At 39.3% G+C, this 20,117-nt stretch overlaps 1 protein-coding gene across 4 annotated transcripts; it reads left to right on the forward strand.

Moving 5' to 3' along the window:
• The first annotated feature begins 1,347 nt into the window (after nt 1-1,347).
• ZDHHC13 (zDHHC palmitoyltransferase 13) lies at nt 1,348-19,512 on the forward strand. Of its 4 annotated transcripts, none has more exons than XM_075502003.1 (17): nt 1,348-1,480; nt 2,384-2,529; nt 2,935-3,057; nt 3,533-3,610; nt 4,824-4,968; nt 6,273-6,337; nt 6,922-7,084; nt 8,080-8,205; nt 8,527-8,660; nt 9,458-9,558; nt 12,272-12,396; nt 13,496-13,558; nt 13,935-14,028; nt 15,428-15,511; nt 16,917-17,071; nt 18,477-18,574; nt 19,308-19,512. In XM_075502003.1, exons 1-17 carry the CDS (start codon nt 1,457-1,459, stop codon nt 19,441-19,443), a joined length of 1,860 nt encoding a protein of 619 aa, XP_075358118.1. In that variant the 5' UTR covers nt 1,348-1,456; the 3' UTR covers nt 19,444-19,512. The 4 variants fall into 4 exon arrangements, with proteins under 4 accessions (XP_075358118.1, XP_075358119.1, XP_075358120.1 ...); XM_075502004.1 differs by having other exon boundaries at nt 1,373-1,480; nt 2,387-2,529; XM_075502005.1 differs by lacking the exon at nt 1,348-1,480 and adding an exon at nt 1,584-1,687.
• The last annotated feature ends 605 nt before the right edge of the window (nt 19,513-20,117 follow it).

Genomic DNA, 20,117 nt, shown 5'->3' on the forward strand with positions numbered 1-20,117 from the left:
TTTTTTGCTGAAATTTTCCATCTTCTCATTCAGACTTGCATGCCTCGGAGGAACTTTGGTAGCCGGCAAACTTACTAACAGGATATGAACTTCTTGAAGAACTTGATGAAGAACCATCCCTTCTCCCAGGCAGCAATCCTGAGCTGAAAATACACGTGATGTGCCAGGCCAGGCTTCCTCTGCCCAGATCAGAAATCCCTGTGCGCAGCCCCGCAAACCTATTCAGGTCTCCATCGGTGGACACTGCATTGAGCAGGAAATTTTCCATGGATCGAGGAGGGAGAGGAGCAAGGAAGGAGCAAGGGCATCTTCCAGCTGACACCAGCTCCCCATGTTAACCAACAAGCGTTTTCAATTCTCTCAAGGTAGCTGGTAACAGCTTATTTTGGCCGTTTGCTGTGTACCGGGTTTTTTGTTTGACTGAAATGGTAGATACTGTTCTAATGATAAATTAGAGAGTCTTGCTATGATATACAAAAGAGACAATACCTTTTTTCCCCCTTAAAAATAGTTGCAGGAAACTACATACAAAGACATGCTAAATTAATGTTATTGAGGTTGCAACATCCAACCCTTGAGCATTAGAGGATGGATTTACGATTGCCTTAGTAACTTTTATTCTGCCCCAGCTGTAAACGCCTTATGACACAGCCTGCTCGCTCCTCCTCTCCCACCCTGCTTTCACCACTGCATGGTGAAATGAGGCATTGCTTTTTTTTTGGACATGTGCTCAGCATTAGGATAATTCTTTGCTAGCCTTCGTACTGTCATGTTTGCTTATAACATTATCAGGTGTCAAAATGTTTACAAGTTTTACAAGGCCTGGAAACTCCTTCTCATGTTTTAATATCAACTTGTCAGCCTTTGAGCTCTGCGCTAGTTCCAAGGGTCCTCTCGGCTTCTCCTGTTGCACAAGGCGGCGCGGGTGGGACAGATTATAACCCTGGTAAATAGTTTGTAGGCCAGGCGTGGGGCTCTGATCCCTTTCAGCTGAACCGGTTTGCTGCTACCGAGGCACAGCCCCCAGAGGTTACGGCAGCAAGAAAGGAGTTAGTCCTCGTCTGCGGCTCGGGGGGAGGGGGGTCCCTATGCGGATGGCGAAGCACGCACCGAATGAGGTCTTCTATGCTACCGCCTGCGAAAAGGGGAGGGAGCAGTTCGAGACGGGACTGAAGGAAACTGGAAGCTGCTGATGCGAGCTGAAGAGGCTCGGTAGCCGGCGGGAGAGGTTAGGGAGGGCTTTCCTCGGCTCTCCCCCGCAGCAGGCTGCCGGCCCTTGCTGCCGTGGCACCTTGGGACCCTGTAGCCGCTCCTGGTAGAGCTGCGGGGCTGCGTAGCGGCCGCCCGGGCCGTGTGTGCCCGGTCCCGCCCCGGGGCGGTGCTGCTGCTCCCGGAGCCGGTAACCAGGAAGCGGGAGCAGGAAGCTGCGGCGGGCGCCGAGTTTCGGGCAGGGAGGATGGCAGGCAGCGGCGGCCCGGCGGTGAGGGGAGGCCCGGCGGCGGCGGCTGCCGGGGAGGGAGGGGTGTTGAGGGGCCGCTGAGGGGGCAGCCCTGCCCTCGGTCCGCGGGGACGTGCCCGGGACCGCCCTGCCTGACCGGTGGGGCCCCGTGAGACGGTGGTGCGGAGGTCGGCCGGCCGGCCGGCGGCCTCGGGTTCCCGGGGCAGGCTGGCGGCGGCTGGGAAGGCGGTTAGAGCCGGGGAGGGAGGAGGGCTGCGGGAAGGGCTCCGGGTGCGCACCCCTCGCTGCCGGCCGATCCCCTCCGGCCGCCTCGGGGCGCCTGGGGGTGAGCTCGGCTCTGGGCTGAAGCAGGCGGCCGGGGCGGGCTCCGCGGCGCGGAGGCGCTGGTGTCTCCCAGCGAGCGGCCCGAGCTGCGGCCACCGAGCTGCCGGGAGCGGGTCCCCCCGCAGCGGCCCGCGGGGCCGGTGTCCGCCGGCGGTGGCTGGCTCCGGGTGCCGGCAGCTACGTTTGACCGAGGAGGGAGGCCTGTGTCCTGCCTGCCGGGTTCCCCTGGTAGTGCCTCGCATCTGGTCGTTAGGCGTGGCCGTGCGGCCCTCAAGTGCGCTTGCATTTCAAAACCTCCTCGAGGACGTAGGTTGTCACTTCTGGTGTAGCAGCGTTGCTGTGGTGGGAGCCAGCTTTGCAAGGTGTTCAGTGCCGTTGTAATTTGGCCTCATGGACCTCACCCATATCCCTTCTGTCCCCCCGTGTCCCTGTGCCGCGTAAAAGGATTAGTCTCTTGTCGGGTGGTTTTAGCTGTGCTGTAAGTTACCTTCCTTGTTTGTATTAACGCAACCGGACAAGTATAGCGTGTGCATCTGGTAAGGAGGGAGGTGTGGTGTACAGCATATAAATAATGTTTGTTGATAGATATTTTGTTATCAGCAGTGTAAAAACCATTGCCATGGGCCTCATCGACCTCATATGCACAGCTGTCATAGCACCCACGGGGGTGAAGATCTACCAGTGCTTCCAGGACCGTATCCGATTGTTGAAGATCCCGGCACCTGTGATATCGTCAAGGCTACACAGTAAGTGTATGTTCTGTGTGTTTGCAAAATGCTGAAGTAGATGGGAGTGTCCTCAAATGTGAGCCAGGCTGGATATTTCTACAAAGGGAAACGTTGTAGTTCCATTTTCTCCCCATAGTGAAAGAAGAAAAAAATCATGTAAAGGTACTATTGTAAATGTTTTTATCTTTACAATGGTATCTCAACCAGGTTTGTTCTGTTAGGTAGAAAATTATACTCATCAAGGCTTAGCCCAACTCTTTTTGCAAGGCTTCCATTGAATGCAATGTGGAATTTGCTCCAGTGGGACCTGCTGGATGACGCTTACTGGGATTTACTTTTTCTTTAGTATGTGGCTGTCTCTAAACTGGAGGATACTTAAAACCACATTGATTTACTTATCATTGATTTATTTTCTCATTTAAGGTATGGATTAGTAGAGCGATGCAAAGAACTGGTAGAAGCAGGATATGATGTTCGACAACCAGACAAAGAAAATGTGACTCTTCTTCACTGGGCGGCGATAAACAACAGACAGGAGCTGGTTAAGTAAGCTCTAGAGTCCTTGTGAAACACAAGTATCCTGCCACTGTTACTTATAATCAGTTTGTTGCTGTTATACTTCAAAACAAAGGGAACATGCTGCTTGAGAAGAAAAGCATAAAATTCAAATTTTAACCCAATTACTTATGTGAAAATGTCACTGAAATGTGAAGTTAACTACGGTTTCTTTATATGTGAAATCATGTAATACATGAAGTCATTAGATTTTCCTGGGTTTGTTTTGTTTTGTTTAACAGAGATTAAAGCTGATTTTATGGGTGCCTTGCTAGTTGTTACATTTCTCCTTAAATATTTTCTCAAAACAGCATCCTTTACTGCAAAAACACTCTTGTCCATTTGCCCCTCTAGTAAATTTTTTTTAATTATGAGCTATTTACTACTAGAGCTGTCTTATCCTTAGTATAATGTTTTAATATTTGCTTATGTCTATTCTTAATCATATTGTGTTGCCGTTATACAGATACTATATTTCCAAAGGTGCAATAGTGGATCAGCTAGGTGGAGATTTGAATTCAACTCCCCTTCACTGGGCCATTAGGTATGCTGCTTGCAACTACTAATTGTAAATCTGGTAGTATTAACAGTTATGTTTTGTGTAGCGCAGCAGTGGTCATCTTAAATCAAATTCTGTGGTATGTTTATTTTTCTAAGGTATAAGGAATTTCACTGCATGTCCATAATAATGCTGAAACTTGTTCTCTGATTCCTGGTGACTTTGCAGGCCACAAAGTTGTGTTATGTGTGTATCTGTGTTTTAGTCATTTGGACTCACGTTTTGAAGCTTCCTGGGGTTGAAACAGTACTGTTCAGACTTTGCCTTACTGGGCAAAGAAGGCTTGGCTGTGTTACGTCACTGAAGTTAGCTTTTGATGCTTATTAGGGCACAGCTTAAGTCTGAAAAAGTTGTGGTCACAGTTCCCTCAGACTTCAGCCTGTCTAGCTAGTATGCTTTCAGTCGTTTTAGCTTCTGCACTAGGTACCCTTGGTGTGCTCTCATAAGACTCGGTGCTGCCAGTCCTGGACTTTAAAGCACAAGCATGTAGCAGTAGGACCAGTGTAAGACATCTTGTTGCTCAGAGGCACATAGAGAGGTCTTTGACCTTCTTCCCCCAGTGACATTAGCTTTTCTTCTTGGGTTTCTTATAGCTGCCACAACAAGCATGCAGTGTCTCGTCCTGGGCAACAGTAGTTATTGGTGCTTGCGTATATTTAATGCCTCTTTGGATCTGCTCTTTCTACATCTACATCTGATCTAGACTACAGCTGTTCAACCTGATGCAGTTTAAAATCATACAACTTTGGCTTCTAAGACAGGACTTGAGTAAGATGATCAAAAGAACAAAGCACTGCTTGTCTGGGAAAAATATAACCTTAAATAATTACTCTGGCATAACTTCTCTGAGTGCAGATTCTCACATTGGAAGATCAGTGCTTTTTTCTAGGCTATCCTAGTCTTTTGCCAAACAAAGTTAGATACTTCTGAGAGACTGCTCACAGGAGAAACTACTGTAGAATAATCATTGTGATCTAAATTGACAGTTTGTCTTAGGCTAACTTACTACGGTATATATTTAATATAATTTTCTGAGATAAACTTTTAATTTTTAAAAAGTAATTTCCTGAATAAAACCACAAGAATCCGAAAGGAAATTTTTTTGTGGAGTATCTATGAGAATTATTAAGGCAATGCTTTCATTAAAACTTCCATCTCTTTTGTCACCTCTATAGTTTCATTTCATGTATCCTTACAGACAAGGACACCTACCCATGGTCATGTTATTGTTGAAATGCGGAGCGGATCCCAGTCTTATTGATGGGGAAGGATTCAGTAGCATTCACTTAGCAGTGCTGTTTCAACACATGCCCATTGTAGCTTACCTCATATCAAAAGGCCAGGTATGTTGTTGATGTCCCAAGTATTGTTTTCTACTTATGAGTAGCTGCCTGCGTGTACGATACATTTCAGGATTAACTGTTTTGTTTTCTAGATGATACGCAGGTATTTGACAACTATTTCCCTGTGCCATAAGTTCAGAGAAACTTAGATATTTTTTAATACATGTATATATGGGGTTTTTTAATACTCTCCCCTGCTCTTGTTATCCCCACACATAAACATTCACATACAATTCAGAGTGTTTAAGGAGAGTTGTTAAGGCTATGCAGATTTGTCATGCTATATAAATAATAACTGGCTTTTAAACCCGAGAACAAAAAGCAGTATGTGAAGGATATATATCATGAAGTATTTACTATTTGATTATAATTTTGTAACTAATAATCTGTGGAATTGTCCATCAATTGAAGCATGCAGAATAGATCATCAGACTGGGTCTGAATTTTTTATCAGAAATTTCTATATTTTCTGTAATTTTATATTGTATCCACTCTAGTTGATGTCTGCTTAGCTTACATCTGAAGTGAGCAGAATTAATGACGAGTGTAACAATTTGCTAATAAAAAGGAGAGTTCTTATATGATCTAGACTGTTTCCTTGAAACACTGAGCATTAAGATCTAAAGATTTGGTAAGTTTATTTTCTTTCTCATAGAGCTCTCTTTAGTAGAGTAACTGACTTTGGGAATGTAGGTATAGATGGTATATATCACAAACTTAAAGTTTTTAGCCCACCTATCTTCTACTAAAAAAATCCAAGTGAGTAAACATTTCTTTTAAGTAAATCTGCTATAATGTAATGATGGGTGGAGGCAGGGAAGAAGGAAACCTTCATTGTGAAGAAGAAGGAAGAAAATTAGGTAAAGCAACTTAGATGTTTAAATAATTATGTTTTGAGATACATAATTCAGTCCTTTTTTGTTGTCTTAATAAACTTGTTTTATGTACTTGGACATTCTGTTATGTACCTCAGTTTACACACGGAAGATGGTTAACATTGCTTTACAAGGTACATTTTATTTATAGTATTTTTGTGCAAAAGAGGACAAGAAATATGGTTAACGTGGTTCTATTCAAAATATCCTTAGTGGAGACTCAGCGTATTATGGAAGGAATGACATGCAAGACTCGGGGGGTGGGGAAGGTGTTTAAATGAGCATTGGCTTCTTGGCTGGTATAATTTGGTTTCTTTCCACTACTGCAGTGAAGCTAAGGCAGTTGCATAGCTCTGAATCTGACCATCTAACTCTGTTTCCTGAAATCACTGGTAATCACTTGCTTGTTAATCTTTTTCTTATGCTTAGAACATAGACACAACAGATTTCAATGGACAAACACCTTTAATGTTATCAGCACAAAAAGTGACTGGGTAAGTAGCTAATAACTTCGGAAGAATCTATTTTATTGTACCCAAGAAGCGGCGAGGTGAATGTTTTCTTATGAAATTTTTTGTTAAACTGGCATTCTTTTCCCGTCTGGTTGTACTAAAATGTGCAATATTTCAGAGCTCAGGACTTACAAAGTAGCTAATTGGATATAGCAAAGAAAGTCAAAAGAATTTCTAAAACAAGTTTAGGTTTGTGGCTGGACCATCTGCAGTGTTACTGTGCTTTCCCAGAAATGAAAATAAATGGAGGTGGATGCAGTAAAATGCATTTAGAATAAATAAAATGTGAAGATGTAAGCTTATACACACTGTTGTAGAAAGGTATAATCTGTGTATATACCTCACATTTGTTAAAATAAGATAACATAGTCTGGAGAAGAACTCTCAGGGCAGATCCTGAATTATAAACTTGGATCTACTGTTGATGAACTTGTCCTGAGACAAGGCATTGTGTATCTGCTGTTATTTCACAGATAGGAACAGTGGTTTTTATTAGGTGTTCAAAAGTTTCATCTCCAGTATAGATTATCCTCTGTTTGTTAACGTCTTACTTTATTTTCATCTAGACCAGAACCCACGAGGTTTCTCTTAAAGTTTAACCCCTCTCTCAATGCTGTAGACAATGTTCAAAAGAATAGTGCACTGCATTGGGCAATAACATCAGGAAATACTAGTGCAGTGGATCTGTTGCTGGAAGCTGGTGCTAGCCTGGACATAAAAAATGTCAAGGTACAATTTCTTTCATGATATTTCATTCCATGTGGCATGAATGTGTGAAATGAATGTAAAGAAAAATCTGAGTCCTCTCTGCTTCGTATATCCTTTGCAACAGGGGTTGACTAAGAGCAAGTGTTCTTAGTCTTTCCCCAAAAGAATTAGCACCTTTCTTGTGGTGTGGCTCAAAGTATGAATGCAGAAATTCTTTGCAATGTTCATTTAATGGACAGCCAAGCCTTTCGGTCACTCTGAACATAGTTGTGTCCTTTGCAGATTCTGCCACCCTCCCTTTTTTCTTTTTTTCTTTTAAGTTGGCTCTTTTCTACTTCAAAACATGGTCATGAGGAGTAATGACTTTGGCGAGATTTTTAAAAATAGTGTCTCGGTGTCCAGTGAGACTCTTCAAAAAGATGTGTGTGTCATCCTGTGAAAACCAGCGTTTGACAATGCCTGTTTGTACGTTCAAAAGGGCTAGTCACATATGAAAGTCTTTGTCCTAATATTTGTAAAAACTGGTAGTGAGAAGTATAGATGTTGAACGTATCAATTCCTATGACTATATAGATAGGTTTGTACAGTGTAGTTACTCAGGGATTGTGTATTAAGCTGTGCAGCTTTTCCATCTGCAGCTTTTTTTTATTCATATGTGTGACTTAGGGTATTGCTGTTTGCTTTTGAAAAGTTAACATAAACAAGAAACCTTCCCTTTCAGTAAGCATGTAATATTCTAGCAGACAGTTTAGCGTTTCAGGTTATTGGAGACTGTTCAACAGAACTCAACTGGATGCAATCTGGTTGCAAGTGTCGGTTTTTAGAACTACATAGCACTGGATTAAGCATGTTAAAACTCTGAATTTGGCTTACCCTTGCCTTAAAAAAAAAAAAAAGTGGGGGGAGCTGGGAAGTAACTGCCCAATTATTCTTGTTTTAGCTATGTTTATTTCTTGCTTCAGTTGAAAGCATTATGTGTTAAGTGCATAAATAACTAAGCATTTCTATTGTTAAAGGGAGAGACACCGCTTGACCTTGCTTATCAAAGTCTGAATCGCTTCATGGTTTATATGGTAAAAGAAGAAGAAAGAATGAGAAGCAGGAGAAATAACAGGTTACTGAAAATATTAGAGAAATATGAGGTAACTTTCCGAGTAATAACTAATGGAAATAAAGCTACAGCATTCCATGTTTAGAGTAATATGCAACTTAACCCTTTTCTAACAAGAGGATCTTCTAAGGTTTCTGAAATTGGGTGCACAAAAATAAAATTCTTGAAAAGCACGTAGCAGTGGTTTGGGTGGGGTTTTTTGTGTCATTCCCCCACGCCTTGATATATTGATGTGTCACCTTGCCTTATCTACCTTGAGTCTTTCAGCATTTGTTATTACATTAACCGAATACTTTTGAAGTAAGTCCGGCTTGAATTCTTTGTCATATTTTAACAATAATCATTTTAATAGCTCTTCCTGCTGTTGGCAACTTCCTTGGCGTTGATGTGGGCCATAGGATACGTAATGAACTTAAGTTCTGATTCTTGGCTTTTGAAAGGAGGTCTGCTTCTCTTCCTGCTATTTGGGATGGCTCTGTTTGTGAGGTTTGTGGCTTTTTCTCTCTCTATGTGTTAATTGTTATAGACACCATATTAAGGTATCTAATGCAGTATTCTTTTCAGAGTTTAGTTTCACTTAGCATAAAAGATATCTCCTGAGAAATGGTTGCAGTGTATGTGAAGGATTTAAATATATGTACTTTTTAGAATGAGCATAGAAATTGAATGACTTCAGGTGTGCAAAATAATAGTTTTTCATCACTGAAAGATTTGAAAAAACCCCACTAAAGTGTTTAAGCAGTCTTAGATAATTTTATTGATAAAAAGAGTGTTATTGAAGGTCTGCATCTGGTAGACACTGAGATACCCTTTCACAATGCTCAGAAATGTGCTTTATCTCAACTTTTCCTTCTGTATTTGTGACACGGAATGAGTTTTAATTAACCCTTCCCTCCCCTTCTGCTCCCTATACCTCTGTGTTATCCAAAGCTGTTTTGCAGGTTTCCTGCTTTCTTCAGCAGTTCCTGCAACAGTCGGTATTCATTGATATGGCCGTGCTATCAGTGTGCAAATAGACAGAGACCGCACTTTCCCCCAGTGCTACAGCACTTCTGATATATAATATTAGGCTGGAACAGAGCACTCTTCAGTTCTATTTTTGCATTGTTAGCCCCCTACACCTCTGGCTACAGAATGCTTTTGAGTGACAATTCTTGATTGCTTTGAGACACTTGAAGTGTGTGTGAAGTCTTTAAAATAACAAAACAGATTATTTATGCTCTATGGAGTTATGTTTTAAATATATTTTGAAAAAGTAATTTTTTCTTTTAATATTCTTTCAGGCAATTTGTGGGGCTCAAGAATCTAAGGTATCTTCCCACAGCATTTCTGCTAAGTTCAGTTTTTTGGATGTCCGTGACCTGGTTTTTCTGGTTCCTGCCTGATATCCTTTATACTCAAGAAATGCAACAGAACCCTCCTTACAGTTCCTAATAAATCTAAGCCTGGTCATGCAAATAGTAATGAGCAGTCCCAGATAATTCCACGTGACTGTTAATGTCTGGTAAGATTAGTTTACTTCCATTGGGCAGGGGTGAAATAACCTTGAGTTTAAATTGAAGTTAGATATGGACTAAAAATCTGTATATTCTTTTATCTTTAGCAGATATTTGTGTACAATTCTGAACTATTTCTTACGTTACTGGAATATCAAAATGAAAATGCCTTTGTTATAAACTGTCTCTGGTAGCATCTCCATGCGACTCTTTAATCTTCCTCATTGAGACTGTCATACAATAATGTATTTTGGCGTGTGGTTTAACCAGATAACACATGCATTAATAATAATTTTCAAAGCATCTCTTCTTTCTAAAATGACAAGGATTTGACAGTTAGTGGTATTCATGCTTCTGCTTTTAAAAACAACACCCTTCCCCCCAAAAAACAAGGAACAAATTTCTTCATGTCCCTCCAAAATAGATCTTCCAGTCTCCTATCTATCTTTATTCACAGGTTACACTGCATCCTTAGTGTACAGTGGATTAATTTCTACCTTTCATTTACTTTCTTTGAAGAGCTTTGCACTGATGAGTACAAAAAATGTTTTAGTAGTTTGCACTTGCTTTTCAGAGCCCTGCTCTTTTATTACACAGGGGGCATCTATTTATTTATTGATTAAGTTTTGTGGAAAGGCCTTTAGGGAGATACTTAGAACTGTAAATAATTTTGTACTAGATCAGCTATAATATATTGCTACACAACTTTAATTAATTTTTAATTACTTCATCCTTTAACTGGCGTTTTCTTTTGTACTGTTCCCAATTAAGATGGCCTTAACAGAATTATCAGGATTAACTTCGATGAACTGATCAAGTATATTCCCGCTGGGGATACACGCATATGCTTGTCTAAATGAAAATCACGTTATTCAGTGTTCCGTTGCGAAGTTTTAAGGTTTTCTTAGTGTAATCTAAATAAAAAGGAAAAAAACAAATCCAACGATAGGGGTTCGAGTCAGACGCTTTGCTGAAGATAGTAAGCATAGCAATATTCTTTAAGGTCTAAGCATAGTTTGGCGAGATGGGCGAGTGGATAGTTTTCCATTTCACTATCCAACCCTTTTTCTCATGAATGTGTTTTTCCTTCTGGAGCTGGTCACAGATCTGAGTGTTACATAAGCGTTCAGTATTTTAGTTACTGTTACTTATGTCTGTCAAACTCTTCCTCTGGACCGAATGAAAATCTAGCCATTCTAATTAAGGACTTCTCCCAGCTCCAAAAAAACAGAAGTGCAAAAAGACCAGCAGGATCCATAAAGAAGTCAAGATGATGGTGCATTTCGTAAGTGCACCCTGCAATTGCGTTGTAACAAACACAGCTATAAGTCTGGTAATATACAGTGCCAGTATATTGTAATATATCACCTTGATTTTAATGAGATCGATGTGCAGTGGTGTTAGTTCATAAGACAAAACAGCCTTGAGATTGCAGTACTTGATTTTTTTAAGAGTTATTCACACTGTGCAGTTCATATAGTGGCTGAGTGGTCGCTGGAGATGTAATCCAGGCTTGGGCGCTCTGACTGCTCCTTAGTGGCATCATGGACTGTTCTGGAGCAGCCTGAGCTCTCAGGTTCACGGCTTGAATTTAATTGGTATGAAACTTGTCCCACTCCACATTCCTCTATTGCTGTATAAAGACAGTTAATCTTGACATGTTTTTCTCCCTCTTTCACCTGACGTTTTTAATCTGTAGTGTAAAAAATATGTTCCTAATGACCGTATAGCCTCCCTCATGTACAGTAATAATTTGTCTGCTAGAGAAGTTGCAGCAAGTAACTATATAAAAAAGTACTGAATTGAAGTCTACTTCTCTGGAGTTCATGAGAGATTAATTCGCTCCATATACTGTAATTAAAACAGTCAGCCACTGGGTAAAAGCCAACGGTATGCAAGAAGCAAAATGTCCAGTTAGACCAGAAATTTGTCACCTCATCATCATGGGTTTTCTAGTATATTTGTGAGGGAAGAAGGGTTCCCAGTAGCTGTCCCGTTACCTTCAGAAGTGTTTCCCGGTGTGTGCTTGGTTTTTTGAGTGACAAAGATAGTTCCAGGGTGACTTCCAGTTGCGTTTTTCTGTCTGAATTTATTCGGTTGTTTTACGTCAAACAAACAAGAGCGGGCAAGACTTAGAAAACAGTCTGAGTAAGAGCCTGTTCAATGACTTAGGGGTGTGTGCAGCAGTCAAACAAATCTCACAGCTGCTGGAAGCTTAATAACTATGCATGTCTGATTGGTATTGTTTAAATAAAATAGAAAAACTTCAGAGGGGAAAAAAGAAATTGAATTCATTTTATATCCGTTAAATATTCAAAGGTAAAAGTCTGCACTCTGCTAGTGAGGATGACGGGGAGCTATATTGTGATGCAGGTTTATACACTTGCAAAAGTCTTTTCCAGCACTCAAACTGGAATATTCAACTTCTCTGATGATGGCCTCTGAAGGACAGAGAGGATCCTACTATAAAATTGAAAGTCATTCTTTTCCTTTTGGTGTGTTGCCTGTAAAATAACATAAACTAATTTTAGAATATTTCCTTTGTTTGACAAATAGCGGTGATAAGTGATAAAAGAATATATTCCTTAACCTGAATATTACATGTAACAGATAGAATTCTTGAAATCACTGTCATTGTCAGCGTGGTGGGTCTTCTTTATTATTTCTATAAGACTTGGAGAACTGATCCTGGATATATTAAGACTTCAGAAAAAGAAAGAAAAGAGGTAGGTGGTTTCGTAAAAATAAATGGAAAGGCTGACCTGGTGCAACGCTTGGGTACTTTTGGTTGATTTGTTTGTCATCATGTGCAGCTTTGTTAAACTTGAAAGCAGTAAAATACTCTTTGTTCTTTTAAGGGTTTTTAGCTCTGTCACTGAAGGACATAGGTAGTAGATAACTTTTCCTACTACTGCTTGTTTCCTTATCTTCATAATCATGCCATAATTTCCTTGCCTCCATCATCTCACTGAAATGTGAGCTTTGGCCAAACATCGTATAGACCCATACCACTGATGTTATCTGTGATATAAATTCACATAGAACTTCACTTAATAAACAGAAATCTTCTATGGTTTCCACTCCAGTTGTCTAAGGTTAGAAAGAGATATTCACAGTGCTTTCCTACAATTCTCCATGCTCATAAGACATACCAAAGGCTAGAAATGGCTTGAATTTTGTCAGAGGCTTTGAAGATGCATACAAAAAGGGTTTGATTTTTGTGCTTAAGCATTGTGTAAATCGCATGCTATTTCCTAGCTCTATTTTAGAATGGCAAAAAGAAATCATGGCCAACCAATCAGTAGGGAATTTAGTATTTTGGTCTCCCCAAAAATCCTCCGTAGATTAAGGAGAGCATTTTGTTGTGATCTCTTTGGTCTCCGTGAGGTCGTGTTTCTTTAGATTGCCAGGGAGAATAAACTGCAATTTTAACTTGTTGCCACAGGACTAGCAAACGCTGTCTATCTAGTACTCATAAAGGAACAGTAAAGATAGCAGCTCTCCTCATCTCTCTGAAGTCTGGCTGACTATATGAGAGGTACCTTCTATCTTAATACCATCTCATTTTAAAGAATATTTCATTCACATTATTTATTAATTTCGACAACATAGAGATACTTTTCTGAATAATCCTGCATGGGTGAAGTTGCATTAGTCTTTGCTGTTTTGTGTTTCTCATGGACCGTTTTAAATAGCAAGTACTTATTCCTGTCGGTGCTTGGCATTCAAAATGCTTATGAACTGCAAAAGGCCTAATGTAAAAATCTTTATAGATCCCTCTGAAAACGTGATCCAAATGCAAGCGCAAACTACTTTGTCTTTCAGAACATTGTAGCTCTGGCAGAAGCAGGTTGCTTGGACTTCAGAACGTTTTGCACATCGTGTCTTGTAAGTGAGGCTTTGGTATTTGTTTTCTTTTTGAACCTGGCTTTTACTCAATACTGCTATAAAAAACTTTTTCCTCACTGCTTGTCATGTAAGTGTTACGTGCACGGTTTGTTCTGTATTACTTGGATTTCTTTTTTTCTTTTACGGTGGCAAAAGAGATGCTTTGAGATCCTTGGACTCTAATCTTAATAAAATAATAATTCTTCCATCTCTTCTCTTGTAAAATTAAGATGTATAGTTCTCATGTCCTGCGTTGTGCGGTCTGTTATACAGTACTTGTACAAAATATGATGGTGCCCTTGAGATGATGTTCTAAACTTTGAGCAAAACAGATGCTTTTCCTATGACTGTATTCTTTTCCTTCATCCTCAACTAGGTAAGGAAGCCTTTGAGATCTAAGCATTGCCTAGCTTGTGATTCATGTGTGGCCAGATACGATCACCATTCTCTGTGGACTGGACAGTGCATAGGTGAGAGTGCTTGTTTTATCAAATTTGAAAATACTAGGTATTTTAAAAGTTGCAGAAATAAGATTTATCTCCTTAAAGAGAGAGCACACCTGGTACAACAATAGACAGCTGATACTGAAGGGCTTACTGATGGGTGCCAGAGGGAAATTAGTTAGATGGCAGAGAGAAAGGCAACTAAAATTATTAAAGTGGTCACCCTAAGAGTAGAGACCAAAAAGTCTGGGACTCTTTCTTTTGAGAGAGGAAGGAACAGGGGATATGATAGAGACTTCAAAAAAAAAAAAAAAAAGGCAATGAAAATGGTGGCTGAAGTGACTGCAGAACTGTTATTTGCCAAGCACATCATACTAGAACTAGGGGAGGCTCAGTGAGAGCAGCAATTAAATTTAAAATTGGTAAAGAAAAAATGTCTTTACATGACAGGTAGTGAAATTTTGGAGCTTGCTGCTGTAAGGGTTTGCAGATACAGGCAGTATCAGAAGGTTCAGAAAGGGATTAGACAAATTTGTGGACAGTGTGTCCAAAAGTAGATACTAAAAGAACTAGACAAGTATGCACACTCTGACATTTTAATGCAGTAGCTGTGGATGAGGAGAATCAACTGTAGAAAGTGGCCAGGTTCCTGTCCTCCTGAACTAACGTTGCCTGTTGTCGCTGTTAGACACAGTAAAGTGGAGCAGCTGGACCACTGAGATAACCCTGTAGGGCATTTGTTATGTTCTTGTGTTCTTTAACAAACTCCCTCTTTCTTCCTTTTTGTCTCATTACTGGTGATACTCAAGATAGAAAGGTTAGAGCTTTACATCTGTAGCACTATAATTTTAGCATATTCTTTTGCCAATAGCTTTTTTGAAATGTTAAATACTTGAAATGTTTTCGCAGTGTTTGCTATTTACAAGGTGGTGAGACATCCTGATGCATTGTTTCAGAGCTTTGAGCAATACTGATTGTAATTTAAAGAAAAATACTTGTATATCTTCATGTAACAGTTTCTCTGACAGAAGCCTGGGTTTTTTTATGCATATGTTTGCAATTCTGAAGCACACAAAGGTCAAACAATTAAATTGAATAGCTTAGATTTTTCAATCATATGAGACAATTGTACTGTGCATGGAGAGAGTTGTGGTTGCATAATTAGTCCTCACCTAGCTAAAACAGCTGAAGGCATGCTCTGAAGAACAGACAAATCCTGGTTGACTTTATTAGAACTAAGTCTATTATATAAATTGGGATGGAGAAAGTTAAGAAAGAGATCAGCCTTGTCAAACTCTCTTGAGGATAGCAGAGGTAATAATAATAAGTGGGTTTGATTCTTTTTATTCCTATTAACTTAAGGGGCAATGCAAGTACTGCTGACTTTTAAGATGTCAAACTTTGTTTTTCCTTGCCTCATATTCAGGCATTGGGAACCATCGTTACTACCTATTTTTCCTGTCTTTCCTAACTATGACCGGTGTCTGCCTGCTTTATGGAACTCTTCTGTGTATGTATCCATGAATTTATTTTAATTCAGCTTTCGAGGACGTGTGTGTATGGTCTTTATTTTTCAGCATTGTGTTTCCAGCAATTATATAATTGCTGGAATTATACCTTCCAGTAATTGTACCTGCACAAATGATACCCTATTTCAGCAGTGATGTTATTTTGTAATTCTGTCTTTAAATGAAAATACATAATATGAGTCTTTGGTCAAATATCTGATTATGTTTGTGTTGAGTAAGAACTAAGATACAGCTCTAGTGGGATGTCCATTGGAAAATACAATATCAGAAAGCATTTTTGTTACAGATGAAATAGGGAAGCCATGTGGACGAAGGTCAGGGTACAGGTTCTAGTCTGGATGCCCTTCGCTGTAATAGAAAATAAGTTTGTAAATCCATTATTGCAAAGGCTTTATTGATTTTGTTAGTTGGAAATACCTATATTGAACGCTTGCCAAAGTTTCTGTTTGTTTTTAAGGTAGTGATAACTTTGAAAAGAGGAGAACTGCATATCTCATTAATAAATCCAAACTGTTACTTTGGGAAATTAAGAAATTTTTTGGAGGAGAGAGGAGACCCCTTATAATGTAGTTCCTGAGGATGAATTAGCATAGCACTGACCTTTTAAATAAAAAGTAGAGGGAGTTCATTTTATTTTATATTACTTCACATCATACTGAGATGAGTCAATATTCAATATAGAGTGAAGTGAACCAGCTATGGCAGTGGAGGACACAGGGTGTGAACATCAGTTGCTTTCCTGCATTTCAGTGGTGGTCTTACATATGCAAAAAGCATGTTATTTTCTCCATTTCCTGAAGGAACATGGGAGGAAAACCTCTTTATTGTTCTGCTGACATAGAGGCAAAAAAAAGTTGCTCTGCTTTTAGTTTTGGGGTGGTTTTGTTTTTTTAATAGGTTAAATATGTATGTGGTAGACTTTAAGTATCTCTTAGGAAATTTACAGAAGTTGGACGTTCCAGTTTACGTCTATTTAATAGTGGTAGAATACTGCTTTCTTGGCATTGTCACCATCATGTCTTCTTTTGAAGATGATGATGGTGTTTAAGATAAATGATAAATTCTTGTCCTAAAATTACAAATAAGCATGAAGCAAAATCTCAGAAGTCTTGACAATGAGAGATGATGACTTATTTCGATATCATATAAAAAGTATGTAGCCAGTGCCTTGAATGTTCCTTTTGTGGATTATGAACACATAATGTAAAGATTATGCAGCCAGAATAGCAAGCAGTCACATATCTGAGTGCTTTTAAGTGGGAACGTGGTACATTAAACAAGGTATTTCTAGAGCGTATTGCTATGTAATATTCGTTCCGTGCAAATAATCTTTGTTCAGTTCTTAAGTGGCCTAAAACATAATTAACTGATTATTCGTCTTGTCAGATTGGTCAAACCATTGCGCAGTAAGTTATCAAGATGGAGCATGGACGTACTTCACACAGATAGTACTTTGTTCTCCGTGGGTTTCCTACATCTTCTCAGTAGCCTGTTTTCATACTGTATGGGCTTCATTGTGGCTAACTGTTCAGCTTTATCAGGTATTATTTTGCTTCAGTTTATGCTCCTCTCTTAGAGTCGTCATACTACAACTTTTCCCTAGATGATTTGCTCCCATAAAAACTTTGTGCCTGTGTTCCTTGACTAATTAATCTCACGTCTAGGTGCTTTTCTTAAATCTCAGGGCAGTCCTTTAAGTTTCATGGGTACTTGTGCACTCAGCGTTCCCATGTTAAAAGTAGGATCACAGTTTGCAAATCATTCCTATAACTGAGTTCTGGGTTTCCTACTCATCAAAAATTCCAAACCTATAAAAGATGTATTTAAAGGCAAGAAGCTTATTTGACTAGTAGAACTGGTATTAATGCCCCAAAAATGACACAAAAGCTCAATAGCACAATTAGTCCTGAATTGAAAATTCTATGGCAGAGCTCAGTAGTGTGTCATTAGACTGTGTGAAATCCCATTGTTACAATGAAAATACATGACCTGGACTTTATCCTCATGAGGACTGTCAAATTTCTTGTTTATGTTATTCTTGGAGAGCTTGGCTATGCAACCAAGATTGAGAAGAGCTGTCTTAAAACATCTTGTTCAGCAGCTTTTAGGAAAGATACGTCATTTGAATATGTGTTAAGCATACTGAGCTAAAGACTTGTTTTACATCTTGTTTAAAAAAAAAAAAATCCACAATTTTAAATGTGTACTGCTAGAGTTCTGTCATGTCCAAGACACTGAGATATCATCCTGGGGAAAAAAAGGATCTAGGTAGGATATTTACAGTTAACTACTGTGTTTCGAACACAGTCATTTGTAAATGTACCACTTCATATTTAGGGTGTCATTCAGTGAAGCAACCTTGCAACCATTTATAATGGCTTATAAGATTTATGTTGGTTAAAAAAAAAATAAGAAAATGGAAAAAGGAATAGGTAAGCAAAAATGCGACACCCCCCCCCCCCCCCCCCATAAATCTAATTGTGAAACTCGGTGAAAGAAGACATGAAATCAAGAAAATGAAAAAGTTATTGTTGAGTCTGACATCTACATCTTTTTTGCGAAGCTACTTTGTCTTTTTCAGGGGATCTTTGTCTACCAATTTGTGTGGTGGAAAACAGACAAAATCTGAGGAGATAGGTGCTAAACTGCTATACATCTTATACTTCTACAGACACCTGGAAAAGTACAGTCTTTACAGTGATCCCGATTATGCCGGCCTTCTCAGTGGAAGCGTTACTGTTACAGCTTGCTGGGTTCTGTTTTAGTCCAAGTGACATTTAAAAACATACTTTTCGAGCATTAATTATGGCAGTAGTTACTTTATTTGTTAGATATGGCCAGCCTCCTTCCCCTTCCTCCCTTCTCAATAATATCTTTTGGTATCACCAGAATTTTAATTTGTGATATTCAAGTTTTACTCATTACTTATATTTTCCTTTCTCTAAGATTGCATTTTTGGGATTGACCTCACATGAGAGAATGAACCTCGTGATACAGAGAAAATCTTCTAAGCATCCTGTTTCGCTCAGGAGAACTCCATACAAGTGAGTATTAATGAATAGTGCGTTTTAAGCACATATCTTTTCAGTACGGATTTGCTTCACTACTTCATAAATGTGAAAAAAAGGTGATCTATGGACGTGCTAGTTGTGCCTGTTATGAGTTGTGCGAAGAGGAGGAAATGGACCTAGTTTTCCTTGCTGAGAACTTCCTTTGCCCTAGGAAATAAACAGCCAGCATAAAAGCTACTGGGGTTCTTTCTGCATGGCTGTGTATATAGGAAAAGGATGTGCCAAAATCAGTCCGTGGCTCTAATCGATAGATGCTGTTTTGGGGGTGAGGGGGTGCTGTCCTTTAATTTGTTCATCGATCTCTGTGTCTGTTCTGTAGGTTCAGAAAGAGAATTAAGATCTGCATTGGCCCCTTTCTGAATTCTCTTACAGTGTTTAGCTCAATAGAGAAATTAGTACCAAGGTTTCCTGTTACACTAGAAGTCCGTGTTTCCTCGTGTATGTTAGCAGAGGAGATCTTACTGAGTACTAACTTCGAAATATTTGAGTTGAACTTAATCTGCTCTCACTCTTAAATGTAATACATGTTGTAAAAGTTCAGGAAAGGAATAAAGCTCAATAGAGAAGTGTTCTTATGTTTCTTCTCCCAGAGCTGTCTTCACTGACAGCTTTATATCTTAAGTACTGTCTCATGGTGAGTGTGTATTTTTGGTGCCTGCAGTCTTGTTCTGTTAGGTTTATTAATGGATATTTATCTCATTTTCAGTCTTGGATGCTTCCAGAATCTTGCAGACTTTTTTCAGTGCAGTTGCTTTGGTATGTTCAAACCCAATGTAGTTGACTGGACCAAGCACTACACCCTTTTTCATCTGGCAAAGGAGAAAAACGTTCATTCTGTATGAAGCTTTGCTTAATTTCTGAAACTGTTGAGCTGAAAGCTAAATAAAGCTGGATATTTTGTTAATTTTTACAAATTCTTCTGGAGTTGCTTGTTTTTATTTTTATTATTGTTTTAAATATTAAACCTATCTTGCATAAGCTACAGCAGGTTTGTATATGGAACAATCACCGTGTGTATATATAGTTTGGGCTGAGATTATTTGAAATCTTCCATGATGAGATGACACTAAGAGTATATTTTTTAAAGGTAAGTTTAGGACAGAATTTCAAAACCGAAACCATGTTGGTACCTTTTGCTTTATTTAGCAGATAATAAAAGAAAATTACATTTGAATATGAAGGGAAATGTTCATATTTAAAAGCTTAATATTACAATTACCCTGTAATTTTATTGCTTATGTTGTGAAAACCTCTATTAAGTCTTTGTATTTGGAGGGTTTACATGTAATAAAATAGGGCTTTCATGCCGCTAAGTGTATTTTTACAGACTGAAATAGGTTGAAGGGATATGTGACCAGTGAGGTATTTAAGAAAGGGTAAGCACAAAACCGTAAGAAAAAGCCTGACTCTTTGCCTTGTATTTTGTGTGTACGTATGCCCTGTTATTGTATGAAAAAGGGTAAGTGGATGATGGAAAATAGCAATGTAGATAAAAAGAGGGAATTATTCACAGCTG

The sequence above is a fragment of the Mycteria americana genome, chromosome 5, assembly GCF_035582795.1.
Source record: "Mycteria americana isolate JAX WOST 10 ecotype Jacksonville Zoo and Gardens chromosome 5, USCA_MyAme_1.0, whole genome shotgun sequence".
Taxonomy (NCBI): Eukaryota; Metazoa; Chordata; class Aves; order Ciconiiformes; family Ciconiidae; genus Mycteria; species Mycteria americana.